Source organism: Ailuropoda melanoleuca, chromosome 2, assembly GCF_002007445.2.
Source record: "Ailuropoda melanoleuca isolate Jingjing chromosome 2, ASM200744v2, whole genome shotgun sequence".
Lineage (NCBI taxonomy): Eukaryota > Metazoa > Chordata > Mammalia > Carnivora > Ursidae > Ailuropoda > Ailuropoda melanoleuca.
The window spans coordinates 16,512,639-16,533,670 of NC_048219.1; the positions used below are offsets into that span (position 1 = coordinate 16,512,639).

General features: G+C 42.8%; 1 protein-coding gene and 1 long non-coding RNA gene across 24 annotated transcripts in view; one reads left to right on the forward strand and one right to left on the reverse strand.

Moving 5' to 3' along the window:
• Nucleotides 1-21,032, forward strand: part of MACF1 (microtubule actin crosslinking factor 1) — a 332,081-nt gene that overhangs the window by 237,150 nt on the left and 73,899 nt on the right. For 21 of the 23 annotated variants that reach the window (XM_034649704.1, XM_034649743.1, XM_034649718.1 and 18 more), the window contains 7 exons: nt 96-213; nt 4,220-4,282; nt 4,937-5,178; nt 6,121-6,250; nt 6,911-7,110; nt 10,006-10,501; nt 11,153-12,624. In XM_034649704.1, coding sequence (XP_034505595.1) covers nt 96-213; nt 4,220-4,282; nt 4,937-5,178; nt 6,121-6,250; nt 6,911-7,110; nt 10,006-10,501; nt 11,153-12,624 — 2,721 coding nt within the window. The remainder of the gene's footprint in view (nt 1-95; nt 214-4,219; nt 4,283-4,936; nt 5,179-6,120; nt 6,251-6,910; nt 7,111-10,005; nt 10,502-11,152; nt 12,625-21,032) is intronic. The other 2 variants (XM_034649725.1, XM_034649801.1) reach the window with 1 other exon arrangement.
• LOC109490922 lies at nt 14,393-19,596 on the reverse strand. Its single transcript, XR_002144282.2, has 3 exons — nt 19,543-19,596; nt 16,297-16,335; nt 14,393-14,461 (listed from the first exon to the last, which is right to left on the reverse strand). It is a non-coding gene; the product is annotated as an uncharacterized LOC109490922 (long non-coding RNA).

The window sequence follows — 21,032 nt, forward strand, 5'->3', positions numbered from 1 at the left end:
CTTATCAAAAGTTAGGGAGTATATGTAGAAGAGCAGTTGTCCCTACTGATGAGGAGAATGCTCCCGGGTGTTACATTTAGCTGTTCTGTTAACAGGGTCTTCTGGATGACTGGGCAAGTAAGGGAGGTTTGGTGGAAGAAATCAACTGCAAAGGCACTTCTTTAGAAAATCTCATCATGGAGATCACAGCCCCTGATTCCCAAGCCAAGACAGGTGAGTGCCGGCTCTTAAAAATGCAGTGAATAGACATCATTCTTTGCTTTGGCCTTTGGCCTTTGGTTATGGACCTGTATTTCATAAAAGTCAGAATCAAGGTTGGTATGAGAACAAAGGGGAGCCATCCATGAATCAGTCTTCCCCTCTACCTGATCTGTTTCCCATTTGCTATATAACTTTGCTCTGTTTTGCAAAATTCCTTCCTATGATGGGAAAAAGTAAAGAGACTGGTTAGCCTAAAGGAACAGAGAAGGATTAAAATAGGATTTCCATCTTGGCGGATTTCTTTCTTTTAAACATGGGAATGGATGCGTATGCATCATCTTTAGGTTGGAGTCAACCCTGGAGGGTATAAGCATGGTATCTTGAGCGAGACTAGGGATTTAGGAGTCAGTGTTGGTCTACCAAAGACTGCCGCACTTCTTGGAAGTGGATACAAAGATTGTGCTCAGATTTATGAATAATTTCTGGCTGCAAATTAAATCTTTCAAACAAAATCCATATGAGCTCACAGTCACTTTCTGTTTTTCATTGGGACCTCATAGGTTTTATTGCCAGACTGTGTTAGTGCACACCTACAGTCACTTCAGTTGTAAGGGAAAAGTTTATTTTTTTCCTCCTGAGAACAGCCACTTTTCTGTTGAAGTTTAAAGATCTCTTGGAACTACCCAGAAATGACAACATTTCAGGGAATTGGTGATTCTTATATTGCAACACATAAAACCTCTAAGTTCAGGGACTTACTAGTGTGTGACTACATCAGGAGTCAGCAAGCTTTTTCTGTAAAGGGCCAAATAGTAAATACTTAAGCTCGTGAGCCACATGGTCTCTGTCACACTACACATCTCTACCACTGAAGCACAGAAACAGTCATGGACAATATACAAGGGAATGGGTGTGTCTGTGTTCAAGTAAATCTTTATATACAGAAATAGGCAGAGGACCAGATTTGGCCAATATAGTTTTCTGACTCCTAGACTAGATCATTGGTTTTTCAAACATTTTAAAGCACTAAAGTCTTTTTAAAAATAATCTCAAATAGAACTCTACTCCATAAAACAGATACAAATGATATTTTGTTGGCATACATTTCTCTTATAAGTGAATTTATAGCATTTTATCTATTATAAAATCCATCAGTAAAAATATTGAGACTATCTTGGGGAATATAAAGATTTGACAGAGCATTTTTGGATGACAGCTTTATGATCAGATTTATTTCTGCATTTTGTTTGGTTGCATTGTATCCAGAAAATACAGGTCACACAGATAAGTAGTTGTAAAGGATGACGAATGTTTTTAAAACTTCACTTTACAGTTCACCTGTGTCCAAAAAAAATTGTCGAAGTCTTGGAAATGGACAACAGAAAAGTATTTGGTGTCCTTTCAATGAAGTGTTGGGCATTGCGTAATAGGCTTTTGGAAATTATTTGGTTCTGAGTGTGTGTCTTTAACTGAATATCTATTTACTAAGCTATTCTAGAGTTTTGTAGATAATTGATAGTAATGCAGATGATATTTGTCCATAGCAATTCAAGTAAATTTTGCCCAGCAGAAAAGATAATCTTAATTATTATTGTCCTGTAGATTGCTAACCAGTTTCCCATTAATTACTCATTTATTAATCTCCTCAAGAGTCATGGGGTAGAAGTTGTACATTGAGTACAGGTGAAGGGAAGGGACTGAGGGGGCACAGTAACTGAGTTGTCACCCACTATGTAGGTAATGCAGCCTAAATTCAAACACAAATATACTTGATTTAAGGTGAAAAAAAGTTCACTTTATAGTCTCAGAACACTCCTCAATTAAACTGAACTAGAAGCTTGAAAGTGATGTAATAAATTCTTGTTTCAAAGTTAAATCACCAAGAATTTTAATGAATGATCACATTCTTTTCTTAAACATGGAAAACACCTAAAACTGGCATTGAGGACAAAAGCTTGCCTGTAGCTTGATATCATCATGACCTGACGTGTTAAGAATTCTGTTACCACACGGCTCTGCTCTAATGAGAGCCTGCTCTGAGTAGATGCACCTTAGCCTTTCTTGTCATTTTCTTGAATACAGTGCACATGTGCTGTAACTGTCTGTCTGTACGAGCGGGCTTGTGTAGGTTTGACTACTGTGAAGTGCCAGCAAAGAGCTACGGCTTTTCCGGCCGGTGACAAAGTGCAGGTTGAAGTGTACGATGGGGAGGAACAGGAACTACTTCCTTCTCTCCCCAAAGCAGCATAAACGGGTTATATCTAATGGGTTAAAATGTGGTCAGCAATTGAATGTGCATGTTTTCTTGCCGTTTCTAAGTAGTTAGAAATGTATTCTGAAGATTAAATTTATTTTTTTTAAAAGATTTTATTTATTTATTCGACAGAGATAGACAGCCAGCGAGAGAGGGAACACAAGCAGGGGGAGTGGGAGAGGAAGAGGCAGGCTCATAGCAGAGGAGCCTGATGTGGGGCTCGATCCCATAACGCCGGGATCATGCCCTGAGCCGAAGACAGACATTTAACCGCTGTGCCACCCAGGCGCCCCATGAAGATTAAATTTAAACCAAACATTTACAGAGTCCCTAAAGCAGCTCCTTCAGTGCTTTGAAAATCACTAGCCTGAGTGCTCTCAAAGTTCTCGTCTACCTCTGAAAAATCATGACTATTACAGTCCTTGACATTTACGTAGCTCTCTTTGTTTCATAAAGTGCTTTCACGTACACTCCCTCATTACCTCTCTACCGTAACCCCATGGCAGCTGACGGATAGCTAGTATTATCTTCATATCCTAGAGAAGACACTGAGGTCCCTCCATAGACTAAGGCTTGTAGACCGAGTGAGCGATGGTCTTGGCCAGGACCTTCTTTTCCCAATTACTAGTCCAGTTTCTTTTTTGGTCATCACCCTACTGCAGTGTAATATGATCTTTTTGTTTGATCCGTTTTTTTCACTGAAAATACAATAATGTAGGGGCGCCTGGCTGACTTAGTCAGTTAAGTATCCAACTCTTGATCTCAGCTCAGGTTTTGATCTCAGGGTCCTGAGTTCAGGCCCTGAGTTGGACTTCATACTGGGTGTGGAGCCTACTTAAGAAAGAAAGAAAAAGAGGGGGAGGGAGGAAGGAAGGAAGGAAATACAATAATGTTAACATTTAAAAGTTTCACAATTACTATTTTTTAATATAACCTTAACGTAAAACTTTTTCCAGTGAAATCAGTGCGCATGAGAGTTTTATTCTGTCCTTGTAATATAACGTTACATCATGAATATTCTTCACATTTCTGTATAATTTCTATAATTACATGATCTGATTTTTATTTAACTTGGGACACTCCTGAAATACAAGGAATCAACCTAGGAGAGAATATAGGTGAAATCGTGGTAGTTAGAAACAGAAACAAAGGCCCAAAGCAGAATTTATGAGAATATTTATGAGCCAGATTTATTGGCGCTTAGAATTTCCATTTTCTGGTGAAGGAGAGCAGAAAGTCATGGAAGAAAAGACAGAGAATCTGCCTTTTGAAGCAATATAAGGAGTCATTTTAATGTCTTTATTAAAAGAATACTGCTTTTTTTGTCCTTAATTACACTGTTCATTTTTATCATGTTGAAGGACATTGATGTTAAAGTTGAACCTTTTTGGCTTTATTATAAATCCTCATTCCAAAATGTGGCAGACAGCACAGGTATTCTGAAGACTTAATAATTTTATCAGTACTTGCTTTGCAACATTATGGCAGGATCCAAAGAATTCAAGTTGGAGATCAAGGAAGGGAATTCGGGTTTCCTTTAGAAAGGGTTAGGAATCACTACTGCTAAGAAGCCAAAACACCTGAGTGATGCTCTGTTGCCTGGCAGCTAAAATGATTTGTCTCTTTCCATGAGTATGTTGTCTTGTGCTGTGTTAACCTCCTGATACCTGAGCTTAAAGTGAGTGCCAGAGAACAAATTCAGTGCCTGTATGTATTCCTAACACGTTTGTCTTGCCCTGTTTGTCTCCCTGTCCTTCTGCTCAGGTTCCATACTGCCCTCTGTAGGAAGCTCTGTAGGCAGTGTAAACGGATACCACACCTGCAAAGGTGAGAATGCCATTTCACAGTGCCTCTTTGTTGGATGTGTTAGGACAGTGTTCACGTTGGCATCTGTGTATGTTTCCGTATGTGTGAAAGAACCGCTGCCAGGATGGGTGTGAGGGTAAAAGTCTGGGGAGAAGCCACTGTGATGCTTCTTGGCTGGGTTGCTAAAGGCTAAACGGGTTGGCAGCCGGTGAGATACGGTACTAGGAAATAAATTGGACCACTAGATAAGACCAGAAAGGAAAGACCTTGAAGAAAATATATGTGAATCTTTGAGTCATAAGAAAGCCACATTAGAGGTAGTCTAGTCTAACCCTCAGCCTCCCGGCCCCATGATTTCTCTGTTATTTGGAGAAGAGGGAGCAGAAGAATGCCCCAAATCCTTCACTCCCTTCACTTCTGCAGTTCCCAGGTGTATTTAGCATTTTATTTGTACATCTGAGTACCTAATGTCAAAATCCAAAAGCAGATTAATGAAAGCTCTTTTGCTTTGTATATATAAACAAGAACATTAATGTGAGTTAGCAGGAACAGAATCTCTAGTTCATGAGAAGGAGTAGGAGAGACGTTTAATCCTGATGAGTAATTTAGCATGAGGCACCCATGGGGAGGTTTGGAGAGCTATCCCCAATCTGATTTTCGTTTCTGTGATACTAGATCTGACGGAGATCCAATGTGACATGTCAGATGTAAACTTGAAATATGAGAAACTGGGGGGAGTGCTTCGGGAACGCCAGGAAAGCCTTCAGGCTGTCCTCAGCAGAATGCAGGAAGTTCAGAAGGAAGCAGGCTCCGTGCTACAGTGGCTGGAATCAAAAGAGGAAGTCCTGAAAGCCATGGATGCCTCTTCATCTCCAACCAAGCCAGAAACAGTGAGAGCCCAAGCTGACTCTAACAAGGTACTGTGTTTGCATGAGCACTGCCTCCCAAACACTAAGAGGAAGGGGCCGTTGTACCCGTGTTGCTGCCGGAGCCTGGGACCTCAGCATGGGACTCGGCCACCCACCCAGGCCGTGAGGAGCCCTTTCAAAGGACTAATATGCCTAAACTCTCTTAGAGAATTTTCTTACCTATGAAATGAGAGATTATTATAAATAATATTCAGAAGCAAAACCAGGCACACCTGATTGGCTTCGTCGGAAGAACAGGCGACTCTTCATCTTGGGGTCATGGGTTCGAGCCCCATGTGAAATGTAGAGATTACTTAAATAAATAAAACTTAAAAAAAAACAAACAGATCTGTTTATAGAAAGAGAATATCCCTCCTCTAAAGGATCGGCTCCCTGAGAATGGGATCTTGTTTTCCCTGTGATGCTGTAAGCCAAACCATTCTCATCAAAGCCCCTTTCCAACTCTTGGGGGTTTTAAGTATAGCTGTGATTACAGTTCGTTCTTAAGGTTGACATGTAGGACTAGGAAAACTGTGGGGTGAAATAAGACCATATAGAAAGTCCTATTGAAAAAGTTTTTTGCCAAAATTTTTTTATGTTATAATTGGACATAATATGCCATCTTCTCCAGCTACATAAATGTCCTTGACCATCACCATCATCATCATCATATCTGACACTTTGTGTGTGGGGGGATTAATAATACCTTCTTACTGGGTTCTACCAATATGTTGTACATAAAAGAAATTTAGATCCTGCCACTTAGATTTTCATTTTAAAGTAAAAATTGAAGCAAAAATGTTAAGTATCTTAAATTCATTAAATAAGACACTGATAGAATCAGAAGGGGAAGCTGTAATTGCAGCCCAGTCTTCCCGTACTTTCCTCCACACACACAGCTCTGTTTCCTCTGCAGAAATCTCATGGCATCCCTGATGTTCTCTCTCCTAGGCCTTCCTGGCTGAATTGGAACAGAATTCTCCAAAAATCCAAAAAGTGAAGGAAGCCCTGGCTGGATTACTGATGACATACCCCAATTCACAAGAAGCCGAAAACTGGAAGGAAATGCAAGAGGAACTCAGTAAGTATTCAGAGGGATGTCGTAAATTCACTAAATTGCTTATCTTCAAAGCAAATATAGAATTTCAGCACATCCTATAAAGCAGTACTTATTTTTAGTTAATTTTCATAAGCAATCAAGAGGCCCAAATAGGGTTAGAGAGTGAGTGAGTCTGATTAGGGAAAAGAATCTAGAGATTCCACTCGAAAGTCTCAGAAGTTTGGCTTTCTTGGGCAAGTCAATCTGATAATCTGCTGTGATAAGGAGAGCGTTGGTGATGAAAATGAAAAATAGGAAATAATCATTCACTGGAAGGATTAGATGAATTTTTCTGTGTTTATATTGAACTATATATAAATGATATTGGTGAATATTTATTGGCATGAAAAAAACATTGGCATGAAAGATGTTTATAATATAGTAAGAGTTAAAAAACAGGCCATAAAATAATATAGTATAAGATAAACATGCATCCGTGTGTGTGTGTTGTATGTAGTTTCATATAACCACTGCCACAATCAAGTACAGAACTGTGTTACTTTGGTTAAAATTAAATGAAGGTTATTTTTAACTAATGCTACAGGGATCATTTCCTGCAGTATATTAGGAATGTAACTTAGGGATCAGGCCACAGTGACTGGTGAGACTAAAGGAACACATTCTCTCATTTCCCCTCTACAGATTCCCGATGGGAAAGGGCCACCGAAGCGACCATGGCCCGGCAAAGGCAGCTGGAGGAATCTGCAAGTCATCTGGCCAGTTTCCAGGCTGCAGAATCCCAGCTCCGGCCCTGGCTGATGGAGAAGGAACTGATGATGGGGGTACTGGGACCCCTGTCTATTGACCCCAACATGCTGACTGCACAAAAGCAGCAGGTCCAGGTGAGCCACGAAGCTTACTGCATTAAGCAAAGGAATTGGAGTCACATGAACCTGGTTTTGAATGCTGCTCTCAGCAAGTAGATTTCAAATGACCCTAGACAAGTCACTTAACCTTCCAGAGTTACATTTCCTCGCTTTAAATGAGATGTCTGTGAGGGCTTTATCATAGTGCCTGTCAGATAGTCAATAACTGTATTATTAATACCATTACAGAGGCAGTTAGATGAGCGGATGTGAGAATGGGGAATTTCTGACTCCCTTGTAGAATCGTATTTTACTTTTAATCCCCAGTGGTAGTGATCATATTGCTTAATGTAATGTCTTATGTCTGCTGGCTTCACTTAAAGATTCTCTCTTGCTCTAACCTCAAAAAAGAATTGATTTAAGTGCCTACCATCATAGACATTTAGGTTGGTCAAATTATGTCATTTCTAATGCATTCCTGCTGAGAACTTTTTCTTCTTCCTCTTCCTCCTCCTCTTCTTCTTCTTCTTCTTTTTTTTTTTTGGCTAGCACCAGAGAACCTTCTCTTGTTCTCCATCCTCCTCCAGACTCTTTCAAACTTGTTCCATTTCTTCTCACCATCCACCAAGTTCTCTAAGACCTAAGAGTAGTTTTTGAAGGAACCCTTTCTTTTAGCCCCTGCATGCAATTAATTATCAAGTCCTATTTAGTTCACTTACAAATATTTTTTATTCCACTGGTTTCCAGACTCTTTGGTCTTAAAACACTTTTACACTCTTAAAAATTATTGAAGACACCAGGGGCACCTGGGTAGCTCAGTCCAGTAAGCATCTGACTCATGATTTTGGGTCAGGTCATGATCTCAGGGTTGTGAAATTGAGCCCCACTTTGGGCTCTGTGCTCAGCACAGAGTTGCTTAAGATTCTATCTCTCCCTCTGCCTCTGCCCCTCCCTCCACCCCGTCTCTTTCTCTCTCTCTCTCTCTCTAAAATAAATAAATAAATCTGTTTAAAAAAATTATTGAGGCCCCCAAAGAGCTTGTGTTTAACTATTGATATCTATTAAGGGCACTTGGGTGGTTTAGTTGGTTAAGCATCTGACTCTTGATCTCAACTCAGGTCTTGATCTCAGGGTCATGAGTTCAAGCCCCATGCTGGGTGTAGAGCCTACTTAAAAACAAAGAAAAATACTGAAGAATTTAAAAATATATATTTATTAGTTAATTTAAAAACAATATTGGTTAAACTGTAACATTAACATAAGTAACATATTTATTTTTTATGAAAAAATAACATTTTCCAAACATAAAAACTTTAATAAAAGAGTGGTATTGTTTTATGGCTTTGCAAATCTCTTTGATGTCTGACTTAGTAGAATGTTCTCACACATTTTCATATGTGCTCCTGTACTCAGTCTATTGCAATACCAGACGCCATGTAGCCTCTGGAAAACTCCACTGAACATTCATGAGAGAAAAATTATAAAAGGCAAATAATATCTTAGTATTTTTATGTCAACAGCTTGACTTCATGGACCCTCTGAAAGGGTCTGGAGACTCTGAGGGCCCCTGGAGCATACTTTGAGAACCACTGTTCTAATTCTCCATTCTAAGTGCTCCTCCCTTATGGAGGCTTGATCTCAGGCCTCTACCATTGCAGCAGCCTCCTAATGGGCTTCTTTGTCTAGTGCTTTCTCCACAGTTACCAATTATCTCCTTAATTCACGCATCTGAATACATGAAAATGCTTCGCTGGCTCTTGGCTGCCAACAAAATCCAAGTACTTGCTCAGTGTCGTGTATGAGACTTTCCACAATCTGGTCCCGGTTTGTCTTGCCAGCCTCGTTTCCCACTCTTCTCGCATATACACAGGTTTCAGCTCACGCCAGGTGACTCGTCCTTCCCTGCTCATAGCGCCCTGTGCCTGTGCTAATCCTACGCCTTCCACCTGATATGCCCCTCCTCAGCCTGTCTGCTCACTGGGAGAGCTCCTTCCTGTGTCCTCTGTGAAGCCTTTCCTGACTTCCCTTGTCCCCTCTTGTCATCCTCCACAGAATTAATCATCCTTCTTGCTTTCGCAGTGCCGTGTTCACACCAGTGGTATCATTCTTACTTTTTTTGCATTCTGTTTCAGTTCATCGTTTATGCATCTGTTATTCCTTAAAGTCATGTCTTACTTAGGTACAGTGTGAGTAACGAACACTTTCCATAAATTATTTTATTTAATCCTTAAAACAGGCAAGATAAGTACTTTCTCTCCTCATTTTATCTATGAGGAAGCTGAGATTTGGAGAACTTTAAAAACTCACCTAAGGTTATATATACAGCTCGCGAGTGATAGAGTCAGGATTTGAACCTAAGCAGTCCAGCTCCAGCGCCTGTAACCCTAACTACTTTGCTGAGTGAAATAGTGGATAGAAAAGAGTAAAAACACATGCTACTTGCTTTAAAGAAGCTCATTGTCTAATCGTGCTATGTTATAATGGATAGATTGTACGCACTGTTAGAATTCCAAGAAAGAAACTAGGAAAAACAGAGGTATAGAGAGTTGAAATGGCAAGCCCAGCCAGGAATATAGCTAGCTCTGGGACCCAGGGTTCCAGACTTGCAATTCAGAGGCCTGGGTTTTGTCTGGCAAACCTGATGAGTGCCAATCCAGAAAACAAGGCCAACGTTAGTAACTGATATTGAAACAGAGTAGGACAAATAAGAAAAAGAATAGGCACAATCAATGACCTTTCAAAACAAGTTTTTATGAAGCAATTGTTAGAAGTGATATTGCATTTTCCTAGTACCCTGGTCCTTGGAGTTTTCTGGTTTATTTTCGAAAGGAGTTGGCACTACTTGACACAATCCAAAATCAGTTTTTGTTTTGACATTCTTTTTACATCTGTCTTTTCTCTCTAAACATCTTGATGTCATTTCTATTACAGTTTATGCTGAAGGAATTCGAAGCACGCAGGCAACAGCATAAGCAGCTGAATGAGGCGGCTCAGGGCATCCTAACAGGCCCTGGAAATGTCTCTCCATCCACCAGCCAAGTACAGAAAGAACTCCAGAGCATCAATCAGAAGTGGATTGAGCTGACTGACAAACTCAATTCCCGTTCCAGCCAAATTGACCAAGCTATTGTCAAAAGTACCCAGTACCAAGAACTGCTCCAGGACTTATCAGAGAAGGTGAAGGCAGTGGGACAGCGACTAAGTGGCCAGTCAGCCATCAGCACTCAACCTGAGGCGGTGAAGCAGCAACTAGAGGAGACCAGTGAGATTCGATCCGACGTGGAGCAGCTGGACCAGGAGATTAAGGAGGCACAGACGCTTTGCGACGAGCTCTCAGTACTCATTGGGGAGCAGTACCTCAAGGACGAGCTGAAGAAGCGTTTGGAGACAGTTGCCCTGCCTCTCCAAGGTTTAGAAGACCTTGCAGGTAAGTTAGGGTAGGCACACGCTGCTGACATTAGTGGCAGGCCAAAAGATTGGCTTCATGATAGTCCCAAGAATCTAGGGTAACCTGTAAGCAGGTTTCGGACTCAGACTAGTGTTACCCTCACCCTTTGTCCAGTTTCAGTGAGAACCACTGTGGTTATCACACGTTGACTGGGCACTAACAATATGTGAAGCTTTATATGGCGTAATCCCAGAGATAAGAGCACTGATACCAGCTTCGTCAGCGGGTAGAGATTCAGGCTCACAGATACATTTATAGGTGGAGTTACACACATACTTTCACTAACACTCATTTATACACACATACATACCATATTGCAGAATTAGATGCTTATGATGGCCTTGTACAAGAATTTTGCCATCAATTTGTTGCCTTTCTCTAGAAACATTTATGGCTTTTTACCAGCTTAGAAGTAAAAGTTTACTTCTGTTACTCAGATCACCTTACAAGGTTGATGTGAGGATTAAATAAGATCTAGCATATGAAGGAGACCAGTTCTGTGCTGCTTTTATGGTAGGCCCTCAGTTAGCATTAGTTTCCTTCCCTAAAGATTAGACCATATACTCTCAGCAAACATTTTAAATGCCATGTTCAGATTTGATTGGTTTAAATTTGATTTTCTCATTTCAGCTGATCGCATGAACAGACTCCAGGCAGCTCTTGCCAGCACCCAGCAGTTCCAGCAAATGTTTGATGAGCTGAGAACCTGGTTGGATGACAAACAAAGCCAGCAAGCGAAAAACTGCCCAATTTCTGCAAAATTGGAGCGGCTACAGTCTCAGCTCCAGGAGAACGAAGAGTTTCAGAAGAGCCTCAACCAACACAGTGGTTCCTATGAGGTGATTGTGGCCGAAGGAGAATCTCTGCTTCTTTCTGTAGCTCCTGGAGAAGAGAAAAAGACTTTACAAAACCAGTTGGTTGAGCTCAAAAGCCACTGGGAAGAGCTTAGTAAAAAAACTGCAGACAGACAATCCAGGCTCAAGGATTGTCTGCAGAAAGCTCAGAAATATCAGTGGCATGTGCAGGACCTCGTGCCATGGATAGAAGATTGTAAGGCCAAGATGTCGGACTTGCAGGTCACTCTGGATCCAGTGCAGCTGGAGTCCAGTCTCCTGAGATCAAAGGCTATGCTGAGTGAGGTGGAAAAGCGCCGCTCCCTGCTGGAAATCCTGAACAGTGCTGCTGACATTCTGATCAACTCCTCAGAAACTGATGAAGATGATATCCGGGATGAGAAGGCTGGAATCAACCAGAACATGGATTCCATTACAGAAGAACTACAGGCCAAAACAGGGTCTCTTGAAGAAATGACTCAGAGGCTCAAGGAGTTCCAGGAAAGCTTTAAAAATATTGAAAAGAGGGTTGAAGGGGCCAAACACCAACTTGAGATCTTTGATGCTCTAGGCTCTCAAGCCTGTAGTAACAAGAACCTGGAGAAGCTAAGAGCTCAACAGGAAGTGCTGCAGACCCTGGAGCCCCAGGTAGACTACCTGAGGAACTTCACTCGGGGTCTGGTAGAAGATGCCCCAGATGGATCCGATGCTTCCCAACTTCTACATCAAGCCGAGGTCGCCCAGCAAGAGTTCCTGGAAGTGAAGCAAAGAGTGAACAGTGGTTGCATGACAATGGAAAACAAGCTGGAGGGGATTGGCCAGTTTCACTGCCGAGTCCGAGAGATGTTTTCTCAGCTGGCGGACCTGGACGATGAGCTAGACGGCATGGGTGCCATCGGCAGAGACACCGATAGCCTCCAGTCCCAAATTGAGGATGTACGGCTATTCCTCCACAAAATCCAAGCCCTCAGGTTAGACATAGAGGCCTCTGAAGCAGAGTGTCGGCAGATGCTGGAGGAAGAGGGGACTCTGGACTTGCTAGGTCTCAAGAGGGAGCTCGAAGCCCTGAACAAGCAGTGTGGTAAACTGACAGAGAGGAGCAGGGCTCGCCAGGAGCAGCTGGAGCTGACGCTGGGCCGCGTGGAGGACTTCTACAGGAAGCTGAAAGCCCTCAACGACATGACCACAGCGGCAGAGGAGGGGGAGGCCCTCCAGTGGGTCGTGGGGACCGAAGTGGATCTCATCAACCAACAATTAGCAGATTTTAAAGTAAGTCTTCCCTTGTTTTTTAATCTTTTGCTATCTGATACGCATTTCTTTTCATGTAGCTTGGAAACCCATTGTATATACATCTTAACTTTTGTCCCTGGGGCCACTATTCTCACTTCCAACACCGTCAAAGCACACTGTCTGGAGACTAAACAGTCTCTTGGATTCTGGGCAACTCGTTTGAACATTTTTCTATTGTAATTTATTTCAGTGTCAATAACCAACTAAGGGTATAGAAAGAAACGTCCAAACGTTTTTGCTTACTCTGAGAATCGCCTCTTGTGATTTGTAACAGCAGCGGATGTTTCTCCGGGTCCCTGTTTTTCATTTGAGGTGTGAGAAGTCATAAGATAAACAAAGGTCATCTTCCTAAAGTGTTGATTTTTTTTCCCTCATATTTCAGGGGAAAGTTATTGATGTATTAGAAAATAAAATCAAAATTCTCCTGAGTTATTATGATGAAACATGACATTTCAAAGAAAATTCCCACTTATAGCAGGCAGTGCTTAAGACTATACTGCAGGCCTCCAGGAGTACGAGTTCTTGGCCTATAGGAGAGTGTGAAAAGCACCGCCCTAACTGCAAAAATGTTTTAATTCTTTGCCTGAGTCAGAATTTCCAGTCCTGAGATTTTGTGAGTTGAAATTAAAACAACAGGGGAAGATGGGAGGAGTTGACTAAAAAAATGGGATTTGCCAGGTTAGGGGCTTGGAACTCTCAGGACTGTCTGTTGGGTCATGGCTCTCAGGATAGGAGCCTTTCATCCTGAGTTTCCTCTGTTGTCAATGCCAAAAACGGCCTCACTCCACTGCTGGAGGCCCCTCTGCTGCTTTTCCGTCCTGGTGCACAGAGTAGATGTGGAAAGGCTGCTTCCAGCACTTTGTTTCCATCACTAGTGTTAATTATTCCCACGTACACCGTCATACTCCTGCCATCAGAGTTTGTTCTCTAAAGCCCCTGCCTGTCAGGATTCTTTTGAGTACAGACATGGATGGAGAGGTGGTGTTGACACCAGGTCAGAGCCCCATAGTCCTGAGAAAAGTTACAAGACCCAAGTACAGAAGGGTGGCTGTTTCAGAAGGACTCTCAACTTAGGGGGTGTTCAGCTCTGAAGCGGGACATTGGCTGAAGACCCTTTATGGTGTTTGGAGACAGTGCACTTTGGAGTGACAAGTCATCATTTTTGGGATTTTCGAGGCCCCAAATAAGGAGGGGGAGTAAGGGGAAATTCAGACCTGTGAGCCCACATGTTTTCCTCTTGGAAACGCCCACACCTCCATTCCAGTGGCGGGGTGGCCCCTCTTGCTTCATCACATGTGGTGTTCCTGCCTCTTCCACTGTAAGCGCCTCAAAGGAGAGACTGTCTTCTCCAGGCTCTGGCTTACTTAGGATTAACTGTCTAACCAAATAAATGAATTTCTTAGAAAACTGAAGTCTCTCCCTTTGGGCTTCAGAATAGTTTTATCAAACTAGATTCTGATTTACATGGGAATTGTTTTAAATTTTATTTGCCTGATCTTCTAACCACTGTGTCGTGCAGACGTTTTTATTGATGAGTGCAGGTTAGTGTTAGAGAAGAGATGATGCTGTTCTCTCTGATGGTGATATCCTCAAGGATATTAGAGGCATTTGGTGCTGCTTTGTATTGAACGTTTCTCAATCACTGCGCAGGCTGAGTTGGGTTTTGAATTTCTTGTTTAGTGCGTCTTAGCATGTGTGTAGCTTCTAAGTTCCTCCCTCTTATCCGGATAGCCGTATTCTGTCCGCCTGCGGTTACTTCTCACTTCTGTCACTGGGCCTGCCTTTACCAGTCTGTTCCTTACTTATCTTCAGTGAGCTAGAAAATGAAGTAAACAAGCCTGTTAAAATTGCATTAAATACAAGCTGGAATATAAAAAAGAGTCCACAGGCAGGCATACAGAGTGGATTTGAGGACAACTAATCATTTCCTTTTCATTTAATCCTAGGTTGCTAGAAACATTCTGAATTTTGATGTAGCTCGAAGATTTTAAGAAATTACTGGACGTTACTGTATTTTATTTGTAGCCTAGTATGTAGCCTGGAAGTGCTCAGAGTTCAGTCACTGCTTAGTTGCTTATGATAGCGTATTTGTTTCGCTGATTTCTAAGAATAAGCCTCCCACTACCAATACCCTGTGAAGACTGGGACCAGACACTGATGAGCTGGTCACCTTAGAGTGTGTTTCTCTGCAGGGGACTGCTGTTGAAATGCAAGACTGGAAGAAAAGAGAGAGAAGGAGGGTGGTGGAGCTGTGTGTCTTTTGTGTATCCTCCTCACGTTGGGGTGCAAATCAGAAGCCTGGTTCCACAGGTCCGCCTTATAAAGTCAACGGCTTTGGGAAGAGTTTTTGCCTCCTCCCAGCAAAGGCCTTTGGTCAGGAGGGGAGGAACACACTCCTGGCTCAGCTCCTGCTGAGCTCATGGGAAGTGAAAACAATGGGAGGGGAAAAAGCTCAGTGTGTCAGTTCCACAGTCCCCGAGAGGCTGAGTAAAGGGAAGGTCTTTTTGGACCCATTCTGAGGACTGAGTCATTTTTGTGGTTTGAGTATTGAGTTCTGGGTTAATGTGCTCTGTATCCAGCAATGGATTAATCTTCCCTCACTAAAACAGCAGACCAGATTCATAAGGCGTGACTCTGCTTTCAGATTCAAAGTGTTTCTAATAAATCAAAACCAGAGGGGCACCTGGGTGGCTCAGTCGGTTAAGGGTCTGCCTTTGTTTCAGGTCATGATCCCAGGGTTCCAGGGATCCAGCCCCGTGGCCCTTTTTTGTTCCTTTAATGGGATCACACTCTCAGCACAGAATCTGCTAAAGAGAAGAGGATATGAGTCTATAGACAGAAGTGCAGGCTCTGCCCTGACCTGGCTGACTCCACTGCGGATGGGTGGAAGGGACAGATGAGTCAGGTCTGGGGACAACCCCAGGCTTACTTGGGGCTGTGCAGTAGTGCTGAGAAATGCGTAGAGAGGCAGCTTGTGGGAAAAGTTATTTCCTCTTTAAATGAACGTGAAAAACTGAAAGTCATTATTCCAAGGAAAGGCTTTTCCCTCAGTTGCTTCTGAGTAAACAATAGAATCTGGGCAGCCAGTAAGGATTATCAAATGGGAAGAGAGTCCTCTCCCACTCTACACAGGCAAAGACCTCAAACCTTCCTGAGTTAGGTGCTTTACTGGGTTCTGTCATTCCAGAAATCTCAAATGAGAATGTTGAGCATGTTTTCAGAAAACTGGAAGGAAAAGACTTTGGCTAATCTCTTCAGGAAATTCTGTTTTCCTGAACAAGAGAGTCAGTGATTATTGAGGAAAAGGAATTGTATGTGCATAACAGGACATTAACAAGAAAGGAGGGACCTTTATTTCACTGAAACCGAAGCCAAAGAAATCTATTAACTGTGATGATAACACGAGGCTTTCCTCATTTTGAAATTCCCTGTGCTAGTTTTATAGTCAAGAATTGAGATCATTCTGGGTCTCAGACCAACCCTTTCCTACACACACACACACACACACACACACACACACACACACACAGACACACACACTCTGCCCAAGAACCACAGTAGCCTTTCATTCGGGAAGCAGGGCATCAGAGCAGCATCAAGAAGCCCAGTTGCCCTTTGCAGTCTGTATTTCATGTGTTAATTTGTACTTACTGCGTATTTGGGCCGGGCTTCAGATTCAGCACTGCATCACTTGGTGACAAGAGAGAACAAGTGGGAAAAATGGAAACATTTTAGGGTCCATAGGTTTCTCACAAAGGTTCACTTCACCTAATGGTGCATTGAAAGCACCCAAGCCTGTTGGTCTTTTCCTTCCTTGCCTTTGAGGCTGGGCTGGTGGGATATAGGTAAGGCCGTGGGCCTGCTTAGGACTGTTCTCAATCCTAATTCTGCTTGAGCAAAGCCCGGGGTCAGGGATTGCGCATGCTTACAGCCTTTGTCTGAAGACCTTGGTATCCTGCCATAACGCCAGAACAAGAAAGCCCTGTAAACCTCTTCATTTGATTTTTTTTTTGCTTCATGGAAGGCGAGTTTAGGCTTCCCTCTGAGCACACATGAAAACTCTTAGAAGACAGGGACTGACATGGAGCTGAAAGGCTGCCAATTTACACAAAGATACTTTCCTGCTTTTCAAACAATTACAAAGACAGTATCAGCCCATCTACGGTTTTGCCAGTTAGATTCACTAGAAAATAAAGCAAATGAGATCAGCATTATCTACCTGCCCTTGGAAAGAAAGGAAATCACACTTGGTATGACCTGTGTGTCACCTAGAGGTTTTGGTATCTCCAGCTCTACAACAGCAAGGTAAGTTGAGTAGGCACCCCCTGTCTAGCCTCGCGCTGACCCTTGGCCGGTCTTGGTTTTTTCTTTCTTCCATTCTCCCCTCCCTCCCTTCCTTCCTTCCTTCCTTCCTTCCTTCCTTCCTTCCTTCCATCCATCCATCCATCCATGAGGCTACTCCAATAGGAACTACTAGGGTCCAAGGAAGTAAAGAGAGTGCCCTAGAACAGCGTTTCTCAGCCTAGGCACTCTTGACCTTTGTGGTGGGGGGTTGTCCTGTGCACGGCAGGGTGTTTGGCAGCCTCCCTGGTCTCTACCCACTAGATGCCAGTAGCAACCCTTCTCCAGTGTAACAACCAAAAATGTCTATCTAGACACTGCTGAACGTCCCCTGTAAGGCAAAAATCTCCCTCGGTTGAGAACCACTGCCTTTGAAGAAAATTGCCACCTACATGTGGGAAACTTAGAATTCAGCTGGAAAAGGTGCTGGTTGATTAAGTTAAATATTTATGTAGCAGACGCCTTCTCATAATCTGATTAAGGCTGTGTGGTAGCAGCAACTGCCTCTAAGTCAGCCTTCCTTTAGGCCAAGCCCTGGATTCTTGATTTTTGCTAGTACTAATCCGGGTCTGGTTTAAAATTTCGTAGGCACTTTCCCTGGCGTCAGCAGTTCATTTTTCGTGGAGTTGTTGATGCAGGTGTTTGGTTGATGATGCGTTTCTAAAGAGAAGAGGAACTTCCTGTGTGGAAATACTTCAGGAAGCTTCCTCGTTCCATGCCTTTAAGGGGAGACTACGGTCTGTCAGTTGCTCTCCTCAGCCCAGGAACTCACAGTTTGGCTGCTGATATTTATAACACTTCGGAGACCACCCCCCAAGCCCCACCCAAGGAATCCCAGGACTCTGTAATAATCCTCTCCGCCCCCACTGTAGCAAATGGGTGGGGAGAAGGTGAAGAAGGCACCTTTAAGGACTTTAGGTTTGCTTTATGTTGAACTTTTTCCAGCCCCATTTTACAGTATCCCCACTAGTATTTTAAATATCAGCATCACAAAGCAAAATCCCAAGATTGCAGCCATTACATCATCTTAAAGGAGCCTCACGCCTCAGTGGAGGTAGTAAAACCAAATGGAAGATTGTCAAGAAATCAATGATGGATTTCACACACAAAAAAATCTGTCTGGATATTTTGATAGCAAGGGAAGATTTTAAAGCAACAAAGGAAGGGACTGAGCAGTTTGATTTGAGTTTCCTGAAATTCTTCACATATCATGTCAGCATGTAGCATTTGCAACTAAGGTTCACCATTTTGTACAAGAAGGAAGAAAAATATGTTTCTGGAAAAACTAGAATTTACTCCATGCAGAACTTATGTTTATTGTTGAGTATTTGTCTAGTGAACACGGTTGAGATAAGCACAGACTTGTAGAACAGGACTGTTTCTCATTGTATCTGGAAATGAACGGTAACCAGTCTCAGGCCTTGGCTTAGTCCTCAGCCTTAGGTTCAGAAAAATCCTAGGCACTTTCAAGCTAGCTGGCTGGCACACGAGCCATAGCATAAGCAGGGAGCCTCTAGGAAGTGTGGTAAGTTGCTCTGAAGGGCACTTTATTGTTAGGGTTGGTTGGTTCACCGGGAATGAAATGAGTCCCACAGGGAGTCGTGTCAGGTCACTGCACCAAAGCATCACTGCACCAGAGGGCTGTCTCCTGCCAAACGGATTCTTCCCAAGTCTCAGCTGTCCTGGTTGGGAAAACCTAGCTATGGGAAGAATGTGCTCCCTCCCCACCTTCCTTAATACTTAGCCACTGCCACTACTGAGTGCTTTTCAAATACCAGTCTCTGGTATTGGCGGTGGAAGATTAATGGGATACACTTATTCCCAAGGCCATCACAAGCTGTTTTCCTACTGCTAGCCCTGTGATTGAAACATGGACCTTTCAGAACTTCGGCCAGTCCGGGATAAGAATAAGTGCTACGTGGTGATGGTCCATGGATCCCTTGGTGGGGGTTGGGAGGAAGGGGCTCCTTATTCCTTTCAGTCCATTCGTACTGAGCACTTGCTCTGTGCCAGGCCTTGTGGGGGGACAGTGTGTTACGGGAAGCAGGCACAAGGGAGTGCAGCGGCAGTGATATGTAGTGGCAAGTACGGTGAGAGACACCTAAGTCTAAGTGAGCTCGAACCCTAACCTCCCCCCATCAGTCAGACATTTAAAATTCCAGTTGCAGACAAGAGAACTCTGTGACGTGAAGGTGTTATAATACTTTGTTCAAGCCAACTGCAAGTGACTGTTAGAGCTGGGATTGGAAAGGTTTGTTTGGTACCAAAGGCCATGTTTGACCAATAGTTCTGAACTGGGGGCAGTTTTGCCCGTAGGGGACATTCAGCAAAATCCAGAGACATTTTTGATTCTTACAACTGGAGAGGCTGCTACTAGCATCTTATTCAGCCCACTTCTAGAGAGGTGGGGGTTTGATATTTTTTCCCCCTCTTCAGATGCCATGACAAGTAAGAGTTAATTGACAAGAGTTCCACTGCCTGGCAAAGCTTCATGGTTTTCCTCCCTCTTTTCAAAAATTAGTCAACACACGAGTGTTAGTTCTGAGAGTGACTTACACAGATCTGTTGGATAAAGTCAGCATCCTGGTGAACTAATTTGAGTCAGTGGCTAAAGAATTCTCTTAATGCTTGACCAGTCCCCACCCCACCCCTCCACAAGGCTCCTGCTGTGGAAATCAATCAGCTGCCTATCTCAGGCCGCTTCCTGTAGGGTGTGTTATGGAATGGCATCAGCCCCTGCACCAGCTGGGAGTCCTGCTCTCAGTGTGATTTTATCAGACTGTCTTTTGAGCCTTGCTGTTTGGAACAAAGGATCCTCTGTTAGGAATGCAGAGAGCTTCTCTGATTGGACAGCAAACATGTATGCACATGGTTCCCATGGAAAAAACAGACAAATTATGCTGTAGCCTTCTAGAACTTGGGCCTCCAAGGTGCCTTCCCTAGCTTCTGTCTGTTTTCACCCTTCTTTCTGTGGGTGCTTATCCTGCACCGAGATCAATGTAGGGGCCATCTGATCTGATAGGTTAAGTGATGGCATCCTTCAGAACTGGTCTATATCTGTGCCTCTAGTCTTTTCCTTCTCCAGCCTAGGAAACTACATGTTTGACCCCCACTGTTTTTCCAGTCTTATTTCTAATATAAACCATCCATCCACTCCATCCACTCATCCCAAACGCTCCTTATACATTTTGCCTACTTCTACCCAAACCTGAAGGCTTGGTTCAAGTACCATGTCTCCCCAAAGCCTCCTTGATCTACCCAGCTCACTACTCCTGTTCTCCTAAACCACTTAAGATGTGTAGCTCATTTGGTCCTTATCATAGACTGCCAAACTTTGGTGTTTTCTTATTGTGTGCATTTGTCCCATCTCTAATCTCAATAAATTTATTTTTGTGTCCCTCGAAGTAGTTAACATATTGGTGTACATGTACTTGGAGATTAGTGAATATATGACTGATTAGATGAGTGCTCTTTATTTCTCATAAGCCATGTGAGCTCTGGGATTCAAAATGCTGTCTACTTTGCAAGACTTGAGGCAAATCCTTGTGAATCCTGAGAAATTCTAATCCTAGCCTAGATTCCGAACCTCCTTTTCTTGCCTGTGGACTCCCTTCCTTCTCTACTAGTTAACATATGTTAAAGGAACACAATTTCATTTTGGCATTAGCCTGAACAAGACAAAGAAAGAAATTTGCTACTTCAAGTGCACTTAAAGAAAGCCAGATCCTGAAATATTGTCTTGTAGTTGTTACCCATCACTTTAGAGTCATTGTCACCAACCCAATTAGTTCACAGCTAGTATGTCTCTTCATACTTCATGCAACTTAGTGTAGGAAAAAAAAAAAAAGAGTTTGAGTCAGAAATACCCAGCTTTAAATTCTGGCTCTATCATTTACTAGCTAAGCGACCTTGGGGGAAATTATTTAACCTCTCTGTATAGTTACTTAAACTATAAAATGTGAAATGATAAATCATACCTTTAGAGTTTTTAGGAGAGTTAAATGAAGTGATGTAGATGAAAGCACTGGGCATATATTAAGTGCTCA